General features: G+C 40.6%; 1 protein-coding gene across 6 annotated transcripts in view; it reads right to left on the bottom strand.

The window, feature by feature from the left end:
• Positions 1-13,948, bottom strand: part of LOC144763173 (amine sulfotransferase-like) — a 292,072-nt gene that overhangs the window by 67,964 nt on the left and 210,160 nt on the right. For all 6 annotated transcript variants that reach the window (XM_078648513.1, XM_078648514.1, XM_078648518.1 and 3 more), the window contains one exon: positions 5,436-5,619. In XM_078648513.1, the coding sequence (XP_078504639.1) occupies positions 5,436-5,619 (184 nt within the window). The remainder of the gene's footprint in view (positions 1-5,435; positions 5,620-13,948) is intronic.

The raw sequence follows: 13,948 nt of genomic DNA, 5'->3' as shown, positions 1-13,948 counted from the left end.
TTAAAATAATTATAGAACATATTAATAAGTATATATATATATATATATATATTATATATTAGATGTATATGTTTAATGTACTTTTAAAAAATATATATATATATTACTTATAATTTTTAAACATTTTAAAATATTTTTAAATGTTTATTTTAATTACATGCATTATTTACTTTATTTTTAAAAAAAGGAATTACAAGAAAACGATAATGTTAACGATATTTTTGACATCGATATTTTTTCCAATATTTTTGTACTTACCATAATTTAGATAGGATGTCAATATTCTTGATTTCGATATTCTTGCTGCGATATTTCTGTAGGTCGATATTCTGACCTTCTGTATTTTGTCAGTGATTCAACCGACCCATGTCCTCACCACATTTTCAACCTAGGCAAAGCCAGAATCCGCCCCGTTGTCACCACCTTGTTCAAACCCTCAATTGCCAGGGCCACCTTCCCAGTGGAATGGAAACATGCAGAAGTCAGCACCCTACTACAGAAACCATTGGCTGATCCAGGCAAACTCATCAACTACCAACTTATCTCCTTGCCAAAGTATTAGAAAAACCATCAACCAACAACTCTTTGCACATCGGGAACCTCCTACATCCGAATTCTGCAGTAACAACAGCACCAAGACAGCCCTCATCATGGCTAACAATGACTTCCGAGCCCTACGCTTTCATGGGGAGACTGCAGCTCTGATCCTCCTTGACCTCTCTGCAGCTTTCAATATGATCTCCCACCACACACCCATTACAAAACTGCACAACATAGGCTTCCAAAGAGCCACTCTCAGGTGGATTGCCTCTTTCCTCACCAGGAAAACACAAAAAGTCTGCCCTCACCTCCAAGGAAATTATCTGTGGAGTACCCCAAGGATCCTTGCTCAGTCTCCCCCTCTTCAAAGCTATATGACACCTCTAGCCAGAATCACCAAAACCCACAGACTCAACATCATATCCTATGACAACAACTCACAGATCATCCTCTCTCTCTCTCTGAAGACACCACCAAGACCAATTTTCACGACTGCATGACAGATGTCACCACAACTGGACGAAGGACAACTGACTGAAGCTCAACTCGGATAGGACAAAGGTACCGATTTTCAGAAACAAAAGCTCCCCATGGTTATACATCCTGGTGGCCATCAGAACACGGACTCACTCCTAACCCCACTGACCATGCTAGTAACCTAGGCCTCATTCTTGACAACAAACTAAACATGATGGCTCAGGTCAACTAAGTCTTTACCTCCTGCTTTTCATCATAATATATTCAAATAGCTAACCCAAAGCACAAGATGCACCAACATCCAGACCCTCACCTCCAGTTGACTTGACTGCTGCAACACTCTATATGCAGGGATCACAGCTCACCTCTTCTGACAACTGCAGGCCATACAGAAGGCTGCATCTAGACTCGTCCTCGACCTCCCTTAAGCAACTCAAATCACCCCCTACATCTGGAAACTCCACTGGCTCCCTGTGCAGAAAATATGCAAGTTCAAGTTCCTGACACATGCATACAAGGCCCTAGGCAAATGTGGACCAGCCTTCTTGAACCACTGCCTGAATTTCCATCAGTCCACCAGACACCTCCGCTCCACATCCCTTTCTCTAACCCTCACAACCTGCATCAAAGGTAGAAGATGCAGAGGTCACTCCTTCTCCTTCCTAGCAGCAAAGACATGGAACGATCTACTATTTCATCTGTGGACCGCCCTATCTCTTTCAGAGTTCTGTAAGTCTATGTAGACTTGGCTATTTGAATAATCGACTGAATCTTTCCAGTGCCTGGATACCCTCATGGGTGACCAGTAGTGCTCTACAAATCTAATGATTGTTTGATTGATTGATTGATTGATTGGAGGCAAATAAGAATTAGATTTGATTGGAATTCTCTGCAAACTCATCCCAGAAATAACCTGCCTTCACCTCTCCTGTTGTCTGAATTATTTAGTTGGCTTTAGTACTCTGTGAACTTTACTGCTAACCAGTGATAAAGGGATTGTGCTCATCCCCCTCGGATGTGGTAAAACTGGCTTACACTTAAGTGCCATATTTATTTACTTGTAAGTCCTTAGTAAAGTGCTGCTACATAAACCTAGGGCCTATACATTAAATTACACTAGTGGGCCTGTACCACTTGTTGTGCCATGCACTAAAGTAGCACTTTATTGTGTCTCAGGCCTGGCATTGCAGCCTAGAGTGCAGCTCTAAAACGAGAGTTTAACATAATAAAATAAAGCTTTTGCCAGACCGAAATCTTCCTTTTTAATGCATATAATCCACCCCTCTGGTAGTCTCTAAAACCCCAGATGGCAGGGTGTATTGTGTTTAGAAGGTTGGACATCTGTTTTTATGTATTACATGGCCTGGTAGTGAAAACTCCTAAAGTTGTTTTTCATTACTGTAAGGGTTAGCTCTCCCATAGGATAACATAAGCCCTAGCTTTTCTATAGGGTAATATTGGGCTACCTTATTACGTTTAATAACTTCTAACCTTTAATTGGGAACAGGAATAATGTCATGTGTGAGCTCAAAAAAAGTTTAATTTTAAATCCTCCTTAATGGCAAAGTCGTAATTAAAAATCTTCTTAAATGCAAGGATCAAATTTTAAGCCACAATTCTGAAAATACCACTTTAGAAAGCTAGCATTTTTTTAACTTCCCTAACCATTTAGTGCTTACTGATAGTGACCTTGGTCACATCACTGTGAATAGCTTATCTATTGGAGTTGGTGTGTTCCTTCCAGACAGGTTGACAGTGAGGGCTAGATGTTGGCAGGATGGGCCATACTGCCAGGATGGCTGAAGGTGGAACTCTGCCCTTCCATACTTACACATCAAAGGGCTGCCTCCAGCACACACACACAAAGGAACCTCTCACTAGCCTTTTGTCATCCTGGACTTCCTGGAGCCTTAGCAGGACAACAAGGAACCTTCCAGAACCAGATGTGGAGGTAGCCTAGAAGATTCCACCACTTCAAAGGCTGGGAACAGATATAACTATTGGATCCTCAGAGCAACTCTCCAGTACTCTCATGAACCTGTGGAAGCCTTCAGCAGAACTGCCTGGACTCCCAGAGGATTGCCTGGCTGTTTGAGGCCTAGCTTACTGCGTGATCCCAGGACTACCAGAGTGACTCCAAGGGCTAGTGTCCTGGCCTCCTGTGTGAGTTAAAGGGATATAACAAGCTCCACAGACCTTGAACACTGCACCTGGTCTCTGTTGTAGTAGGTCCAGATGCCCAAAATGGTTCTCACAAAGTCCTGGACCATTGGAAGTGGTGTTGAAGGTGATATTCCTGCCTAACCCTAAAAGTCGTAACTTAGAACCTTTTTCCCTAAAATTGGCCTGAGAATCCACAGAAGATTAGGACCTACCTGCCTGCTGATCCACCCAAGGTGCATCGCCGGTTTGCCTGACTCCAAGGTAGCTCCCCCTACATTCTCCTCCACAGCCGCAAATCCTGTTCAGCTGGACGATTCAGCGGAGGTATCCAGCCTCTTGGATCCCTCAGCAGCTCCAGCATGCTGCTTTGTCCCACTGAAGATTTCGACTTCCAAAAAGTTGACAAAGTCCAACAGTAGAAATCTTCACCCGACTCCTTTGAGTTGACTGCAACAACGACACCTCGTTCTCAGACACCACTGGCTGTCTTGCCCCACTGAGCTTTACCTTCTCTGAACTTTTTTTCTGAATTTCTTCCAAGTCTGAAGGTAAGCCACAACCAGCTCCAATTCACCTTGTGCATCTGACCTATGCCCTATTGTGTTCAGCCTTAAGATTTGACTTTGCCCCAGTATCTTGAAACCAGATACCCACTGTTAGAGCTTTGATCTTTTGGGTGCTACATTCCAATAAAACAAATTAAGATTCATAGCTTTGGTTCTACTAATTGGATGTAATTTGTTTTGGTGTAATTTTATTTATGAACATGTATCCAATGTTTCTAAATTGGTTTGAGATGTTTCTTTTGCTCTGCTTTCACTTTATTACCGTTTATGTGCTTGCATAAATACTTTACAACATGCCTATAAGTTAAGCCTGACTGCTTTTGTGCCGAATTACCAGAGGGTTAAGCACAGGTATAGCAACTTTTGTGGTTCACCCTGACAAGGATTGTGGTTGTTGATTGAGAAGTGTTTCACTCCACTCAAACAAATCTTACAATCTCCAATTAAGAAATGTAAATCACTTGCTAATGGCATTTACTACAACAAAGGCCAGGTGAATAGAAATACCATTTTGCGATTTCCGAATTGTGAATCACAAGGATTCACAATTAGGAAATCGCAATATGGAATGTATGAAAGTGTGATGAACACTTTCTGAGATTTCTAGGGGGTCGCAAATGACCTACCTCATGAACATTAATGAGGTAGGTCGCAATTTGTGACCCCCTAAGAAGCGCTAGATTCACAGGGATAGTGGCCTGTTGAAGTCAGCAGACCACCATGTCCGTGATTGCCTCTAAATAAATCTATATATATATTTTTAAATGCAGCCCATTTTCCTTAAAAGAAAATGAGTTCCATTTAAAAAAGACAAAGTAAAGGTTTTCTTTTCATTTTTAAAGTGCAGGCAGAGGTCCGTGGGAGCACCGCCTGATCTTGAAAAATGATTTTACAAACATTCACAAAGGGTAAGGGGTTTCTTGGGGACCCCTTCTGATTTGCGATTTGGTTACCACCTACTTGAATTAGGTTGAAACATGCGAATGTTTTGTGACTGCATTCACGGTCACAACGCATTCATACATACTAATTTGATTCGGTATTAGGAAGGGATGCCTTAAACACACCCCTCCCTACTACCGAATCGCAAACCCAAATTGTGATTTGATAAGAGGTTACCTTATCACAATTTGGCTTTGATTCATTTGAAAAGCCTTTTTTGAGGTCGCAAATTGGCAGATTCATTTGCAAGTTAAAAGGTACATACATCTGGCCCCAAATGATTTATCTCCTGTTTGTATTAAATTCTGTTTCATTAGTGGAGACATATTTATATGTTTTGTCATTTTTGGAATCATGCCAACTGTAGCTACATTTCATATTGTTTGCATATATCCACAAAATAGGACATGCAGTTTGAAAATCTATTATTGCATGTATGTTAATATTGGCACCTAAATAAATACACCACAGCTACAGATCATCAAAGCACTATATAAGCCAATAAGGTGAAAATAAGATTAGAACTGGGAATCAGTTCTCTTCACCTCCTGTAATCAGGTATGTTCCAAGCAATTCTTCTAGCAAACTAGAATTACCACCAATTTCAAAAACCTTGGGACTCATGTATGGCATTTTGGCATAGGGTACCCCTGCAAGACACCTTGCTGTGCTGCCCTATGCCAAACTGAAAGGGCAGGAATACACTGTATTTAAGCAATTACAAACAACTACTTTTTTTAGAATTACCTTTGCGAAGGAAATTTATTTTTTTAGGCGGTTTTGTAGCCTCTGGACCAACATACTCATAATTTGCAAGTGGATCATTTTTCATGTTCTTAAAAGTTGCTTGTTCCACAATGGCATCCACTGTTTGGTCATCCAGGTCCTTTCCAACGAAACTGCTTATCTTCAGTACGGCTCCTCTCAGATCCTAAAATTAACACAATCTCATTAGTGTGTCTTGAGGTGTTTAATCCTGGGAAAGAGAATTAACTTTACTTATAGAGTATTGCCCACAAGAAGCCCTCAAAGATTAAATACTGCTGAAGGTGATGCCAGGTTATCTGTCATTAAGCTATTTCAACAAAACAGAGAGAAGAAATTGAATTAATTTGACAGATCTCTAACTCATATGACAAACAGGGAAACTGAAACCAGTCATATGAAGAAACGTAATAATACTTTTAAAACCCGGTGCATGTGTCTATTTGGCCAAACTACACACATGACAGAGTAGGTGAACAAAATGGCAACATTTACTCCACAGGTCTAGTCACAATACATCACTAGCTGATGAATTATTTTGATCAGTTCTGAAATGGAAGTATTTGGTGTTTGTACATCTGCTGCGGCTGCAGCTTTGAATTAAGTGCCCGCCCACGTTCTTTTCGTCAGCAGGACAATTTCCTCAGTGTTTTTTCGACTTACTTAAAAAATTGTTTAAGTGCTTTGAAATGGTCTGACCCTGGCTGTTAGAGTGTTTTTTTCGTCTACAGCACCAAGATACCACTCCAGACAAACGTTGTGCTTAGTAAAAGAAAGAAATTGCAATTTCCTCTCAGACAGCTTCACAAGTAATTTTTTAAGGGTTTAAGTCTATACTTTCCTACTAAGGTTCACATAGATGTCTCGCTCATAAACATCCCATGGAAATAAAATGTATGAGACTTACCTAGCTTTTGACCATCATGAATAGCCTGACCAAAAGAGAGACAGCACTCAAATCTGAACTTCCTTGATTAAAACAATATGGGCCTGATTCACAGAATTAACTAATGACAAAATCCTAAACTTACTACTTTTGGTATTCACAGAATGTACTTACTACTTTTGGTATTCACAGAATGGATTTACGACTACTAACTTTACGTCCACACTCGGAGCTTCCAGACCGGAGGCGGAACTTCCGGCTTGGAGGCGGAGCTTGCGGCCCAGAGGCGGAGCTTCCGGCTCAGAGGTGGGGATTTAGCCATGGCTGAAATCTCCAGCACTGGGAAGGAAGCTCCGCCTCTGGGCCGGAAGCTCCGCCTCCGGGTCGCAAGCCCCACCTCCAAGCCAGAAGCCCCGCCTCCAGGCCAGAAGCTCCGCCTCCGGGCCGGAATTTCCGGCCCGAGTGCGGACGTAAAGTTAGTAGTCGTAAATCCATTCTGTGAATACCAAAAGTAGTAAGTGCATTCTGTGAATACCAAAAGCAGTACGTTTAGGATTTTGTCCTAAGTTAGTTCTGTGAATCGGGCCCAAAATTTGCAGATCTGGAACCACGTTTTAGCTCGGGAAATGCATGTAATCTCTATATGAAAAAGTATAAAGACCACTTTAAACAAGAATGGCTTTGCCACAAACCTTCTGGCTCTCTCTGCTGTATTTGACGCAGTCCACCAAGACTCTTTTCTAGTGAGCTTACAGCAACTTGGAATCAATGGAAGAATGCTTATCTAAATCAGATCCAACCTCTCAAACAGATCCAACATCATAGTGCAACCCCGTTCACATCACCTCCTTTCAGAATCAATCTAGGCAACCATCCCTCTTTTTATTAACAACATGTACCATTAGAACTCCTGCTTCAAACAAACAGAAAGACTCTAGGCGGTCCATTAGGATGACGAGCGAACTTTGTCCCCCCGCCATCCTACCGTGGAATGGGACCGCCCGCCATTTGTGCGGGGGTCGCGTTAGTGACATTAGGATGCGCCCGCCACACTGGCTGGCGCATCTTGCATTTTTGACATCGCAGCGGGCGGTGCTCTCAGCACCGCCTGCCACAATGCCAAGAAGGCATGTTGTTCATGCCTGCCATGTTGTGCATGGAATTGCCCGTAGGTACCCCGCATGTGCACCCCCCAACCCCCAGAATCCCGGGGGCCCACTACGGGCCCCAATAGCAAAAACTGCAAGCCTTTCCGTGGCAGTGTTGCCGCCACGTAAAGGCATGTACCCGCTTTTATGTTATTATGGATTGCCGTGTCTTCCAGAAACTTCCACCATGTTAGCAGCTTTTCCGCCCGGTCAACAGTTCAACCTGGCGGAAAACTGTTGGACGGTCTTTCCGTCCGCCTGGGTCCCACCGCCATGGTAATGTGGCGGGGGGAAATGCAGCGGGCAGTGGTTTTTAGCTGGCAGATAACCACCGCCATACAGGCGGTGGTGATCCGCTCGCTAACCTAATGGACCCCTAGGAATCATTTCCTTCCAGAGAAGAGTAGAAACATAGAAGACCATTTGGAATTCAATAAAGACTTTGTTCTCTCCCAGATGATGCTTTTACAACTAAAATAGACCACTTACAATGGCTAGACCACAGGGACAATACAGTTCTCAGGTAGATATCAGTCCTAAACTGTAACCAGTCAATGATGTGAGGCACAACAGGCATAACCATTTCTCTTTGTCTTTTTCCCCCTCCACAGCAGGTCTCTGTAACAGAAAATGATAATAGCATATCTCATGTCCTCACAACATGTTAATATCACTGATAGTGGCAATTGCACAAATAAATTTCTTCCACCGAAGAATTCTCATCACCAATAAATATAATTCTGATAACATTTAAAGTGTGCAATGTTTCACCTGAACTCAGTTTGACCAGTTGCTTTCCTGTTAGCTATTCGCAGAGAACAAACTAAAGAATATATATTATCCATAGTGTGAATTTCTCCTGTGCTCCATACCTAAGAGCTCAGAGAGCTCATAAACATGCACATACCTCCCTAAATCTGCACCCTAAATCATGGCAAACAGCCTCACTAAAGTGTTTTTTAAACTCATCAGTGCTCCACAACCTAATCATGTATGAAAGTAGTTTTAGCTTGAGGAGGGCAGTGATGGCCTTTCAGATTTGACGAAGTGGCTTTGGGACTACTTGATGGTAGGCCCTATTGTTGTATGAAAAATGAACCCCACTGGTGGTCAAGAGGGATATGTGTGTGCATAGCTCCAACCTATATATCACTAATGTAGGTAACACCACTTACCTGCACATCATAGTAGCAAGTGGCTCCTGGTGGTAATATTTTTTCTTATGTGCAAGTTTGGGTAACACCTTATTTGTATGGATTGGTGATTTAAAGTGATGAATTTGTCCTCAGTATTTATGAAGTTAATGAGAAAAATAGTGATTCTCCATTTTGCGTCATCACCATTAATGGAGAGGATGTCATGGTCATGACTGACTCTGGTGCTCGTCCCTCTTTAATGGTTAAAGAAGTTTCCTAAAGTTCAATTGATACCATCAGACATAAAACGTGTGGGCTATGGGAATAAACCCATTGAAGTTTTAGGTTATTTTATTACCAATATAAGTTTTAAAGGCCAGACCATTGTATCAAATGTGTATGTTGCCAAAGAAAGATCCTGCTTGTTGGGATGGCTGCAACAAAGGACTTGCTCATTACGCTAGATCAAAATCACCCTGAACAGGTCTTATGTTACACTGACTTAATTTCTAAAGTTAAGGAAAGACAAATCTGTTGAACGGGAAAAGTTATTTCCTAAGGTATTCTCATCTAATCTGGGATTATTAAAAGATGTTGTACATTAAATCATATTGAAACATTAAACTGTATCTAAGGTGCACAAGGTTAGAAACATTCCTGTGATGCAAGCATTAAGGGAACAACTGGTAGACTATCCAGTCAAGACAATATTGAAGAGATTGAGTCATCCGAATAGTTGTCAGCCGTTGTCGTAGTTCATAAACCAAATGGGAAAATGTGACTGTGCGTTGATTTGAGAGATTTAAATAAGTGTGTGTGCGTTGATCGACATTTGTTGCCAAATATTGGGAAAATGTTTTCTGTATTGAAGGGTGCCGCTGTATTTTCAAGGTTAGAGCTATCCAATGCCTATCCTAACATTGCTTTACACAAGGATAGCAAACATTTCCCTTAATTCATAACGCCTGAAGGAGCATTTAGATACAAAAGAATGCCTTTTGGTCTAATTTCTGCTTCAGATGTATTCCAAAGATTTATACATAAATTGCTAAAGGAAATAAAAAATGCTTTGTATTTCCAAGATGACATCCTTGCTTTTGGGAACATCAATCAAGATCATGCAGAGACTTTATTTAAGATTTTGAGTATTTTACAGAACCTTGATTTGATTTTAACAAAAGAAAATTGCAAATTTGAAGTGGAATCCATGAACTTTTTGGGGCATACCATTAGCAAACATGTTGTTTCACTGAATTCACTGAAGCAAAATGTGGTAAAGACTAGAAAGGAGGCTCTGGATCCCCAGAATAATGATCAGCTTAGACCATTTCTTGGCCTAGCTGAATATTATGGTAAGTTCTTTCCACTGTTTGCGGACAAGACAAACCACATGAGGAATCTCAATCAACAATTTACTTGGAATGAAAACTGTGATACTGAATTTGTCAATCTGAAAAAAAGAGATTTCCTCTGCTCCTCCTTTGGCAAATTTTGACATCCGAGATAATTCGATCATTGTTACTGATGCCAGTAATGTGGGCATTGGTGCAGTCTTGATGCTGGACCATGAAGGTAAATTAGTCAACATTGCATTTGCATCAAGACCGTTAAGAGATGCAGAATTTAAGTATTCTATGCTGGAAAAGGAAACATTAGCTTGTTGGTTAGGAATTTATTATTTTCCCAAATATGTACATGGCACACAATTTAAAATAAGATCAGATCATCGTCCCTTATTGGAGCTATCAACTACAAAAGAATGTGGCAAAGCTACACCCAGAATTGCCAGATGGGAATATAAACTGCAGGACTTTCATTTCAGTGTTGAATATATTCCAGGTGCCAGAAACATCTTAGCCGATTGTTTATCTCGCCTACCTATTAAAGAAGAAAGTGACTGATGTATTATCGATGAGGACATTGGGAGAGTGGTGTCCATATATGAGGTGTCTAGAGGCTGCATTAAACAGGATGAATGGAAGTTTGCGTTCAATAATGATGAGGAAATTCAGGAAGTCATTAAATATAATAGGTCACAATGGCCAGAGAAGAAGTTATTGAATAAAGAATTGTTACCATACTTTAACATTGCAAATTAACTTTCTGTGATAGATGATGTTTTGTTCTGAGGGGAGCAACTGGTGGTACCCCAGGATTTAAGACAGCTTGTGTTAGATACGTCTCATGAAGGTCATCCTGGCATGTCTAGCATGAAAAGAAGAATTCTGTGTGAATTTTGGTGGTCAGCCATTGATAGATGTATGGAGGCAGAAGTTAGATCATGTATTGAGTGTGCCATCAGTGATAAATCTCAGAAGTGTGTTAATTATGAAAAAGCTCCCATTTCTAGACCTGGAAGGATATGAGAGAGGATGTCTCTTGACTTTGCTGGTCCCATATATTTGTCTAACAGCCCAGTTTACACCATTGTCCTCATTGATCAACTATCACAATGGCCTGAGAATAAATTGGTACATCAAGTGGATTCCCATACAGTAACACAGTTTTTGAATAAGGTCTTTGAAAAAGAAGTTTTTCCGAAATGCTTTGTCATGGAAAACGGAGTGCAGTTAAGATCCTCAGAAATGAGAGATTATTTAGACCAGCATGGGATTTATCATTTATGAACTTCCGTATATTATCCGCAAAGTAGCGGCATAGTGGAAAGGTGGATAAGAGTTTTGAAAGAAGGACTACACTTGGCATTGGTCAACTGGAAAGTTGTTCTCAGGCTCTCAAAGATTTATTATGGAATTATAGAGTCACACCTGGAATGTTGAGAGATATGCCTCCATTTGAGAAGATGAGAGGAAGGAAGACCGTGTGTAAATTTAACCAGATATGTATGATGAAAATGAAAAGTAAGGTTGATGGTACAATAGTGTAAGGATCAGAACGGAAATCGGTGTCAAATGATATACATGAGTCTTATCGGGGACACATGATTCACACACATGAATTAAACAATGGTGATTGGGTGCGTTTAAAAAAAGGAAGATTGGTTAAAGCTGGAGAATCTAAAGGGCATATTATCAAGCCTGGGCGATACAATTATCGTTGCTTTATCGGCAGGAAACTGCCGATAAAGTGGCGATAATGGGCTTGATAATATGCTCTATGGAATTCCAATCGAAGCTCATTTAAATGTGAAGGACATCTAACATGAGCTTCGATTGGAATTCCATAGAGCATATTATCAAGCCCATTATCGCCACTTTTTTGGCAGTTTCCTGCCAATAAAGCGGCAATCATTTTATCGCCCAGGCTTGATAATATGCCCCTAAGTTTTCTATTCCTGTGAAAATAGTCAGAGTAGGGCATCAAGTAGTAGAAGTGACTGATGGAAATTTGTGGAGTATGGGCAAGGTTGTTAAAGTACGTAAGTGTTTGTGGCTAAATGAAAGTAGCTGCACCAAGAGTTCTTCAAGTTACAGTAGTTATTCTGAGGGTCTTCAAGGGGGAAATACAGCTAAACAGAATGTGACAACAAGAGTAAAAACGAAACCTGCTTGGTGCAAAAATTACCATATGTCAGGTTAGTTTAAGACAATGTTGCATATATACAGATCTCTATGTGTAATTTTATTTTATTGTATATCGATACAATTTTGTTGCACACATGTAACCATGCAACTTTTATTGTGCTGAAGTCAAACTAGCTTATAGATACATATGTTTGTTTAACTTACATTTTACATGTTGTATCTTGGCCAATCAGGTTGTATGGAATCTGGTGGTAGAACCATGGGGGGTCCAGATTCCATACAACAACAGTTGGCCCAGGCTTTTCCTAGAGAGAGGCACACTTCTTGTTTCTCCAATAAACTTACCTTAATTTCCTCCACACATGATCTTCATTATTTACGTTGGAATACCACTCCTTCCCTAGCCTCCCACAACATTTCCAGGAAGGTACGGATAGTCCTGGCCATCCTTAACTACAAGTATGGCTGTACAGGTATTCTACAGTGGAGCACGTCTCACATTAATTCATGACTTTGTGCTCACTTATAGGCCACCCTACAACACTACTGCCAATTCTCCAATGTCTAGTGCTTTATCATACTCTAATAGTATGCTTTACTACTCTCCAAACAGTAATATTCCTTTTATACAATGCTATTACGTTAATCTAATTTGCTACTTTGATGACTAGCATGTTGTTGTGGGATGTAGTTTATCACCCTCTTCAACTCTCTCCTCGGGCCTCACCATTATTTTATACAACCTCAATACAATTGTGCATTTCTCTTTCTGCCCTTCACCTTTTCTCCTCCTTGGCCTTCTTCTTGCAGAAAACTAAGTTAAGTTATTCATTCCATTGTTGCAGCTGTTGAGTACAGCTGCCTTTTATGTAATCTTGGCAAATTACTCTTGTTTAGTGACTGCCAGTGACATTTTCTCTTTGTCTCCTCTTGCATTTTCTTTTTGCCTGTCTCCTGTTTTTGTTTGGTGGATGTTTCCTGCCCGGTGGCTATATCCTCTGGATAGGTGCACTGAGCTTTCCTCATCGTGTTCTTGGACTGCATACGGATGCTTGCTGTGCTCTGAGAAGAATGCCAATTTTGGGTTGATGATTGCCATTTGCCATCTCAATTTGATGCTGGCATGTGTGACATGATGCAGTAATGTGACACATTTTTTTGTATTTTCTTTATTGCTGTTGAGAGTATAGTATTAAAGGGATCTGTTTAATATATACATCTTTGACTTTAATATGTGTAATTGTCCACATCTTTAAAGCATGTAAAATATCTATTTGTATTGAAAACAGAGATTCTGTATTTATATCATGTTACACCACATATTTTTACTATTTTTTATATCTGGTTTGAATCTAATTATCTGAGATTTTAACTGTATTGCATTTCGAATTGTTGATACATTGTAAACCTCTCTTAGCTTGAACAATGCTGCTACCTGTGAGAAGACCTGGAGGTTACCTCTGTGGAGACGTTTCCCAAGGGTATTGTGATGCTGAGCTAAAGGGCCTTATTTAATATATTTTGAAGCATGGTAGAGCAGCAAGCCTTCCTGCTATGCAGCCTTGCATCAAAATATGAAAAAGATACAGCGCATTCCTGTCCTTATCCATACAAGCAGGAGCCGTGGGCCAAAGCAGACACCCTTGTGGCATGGTGCAAGGGTGCCTACGTTGCAGGGCTGATAGTTTATGTGCAGGTACGGACCCCTTCCTGCTCATAAACAATCATTAAAGACGCATAGACAGAGAAAAAAACGAGGAAAAATAAAATAATTTCCCTGGGGAGCCATAGGATTCTGATGTTTTCTTAGGTTTACAACACTTAGTAAATCTGTGAATGT

The sequence above is a fragment of the Lissotriton helveticus genome, chromosome 6, assembly GCF_964261635.1.
Source record: "Lissotriton helveticus chromosome 6, aLisHel1.1, whole genome shotgun sequence".
Taxonomy (NCBI): Eukaryota; Metazoa; Chordata; class Amphibia; order Caudata; family Salamandridae; genus Lissotriton; species Lissotriton helveticus.
This window is presented reverse-complemented; position numbering and strand designations above follow the sequence as displayed.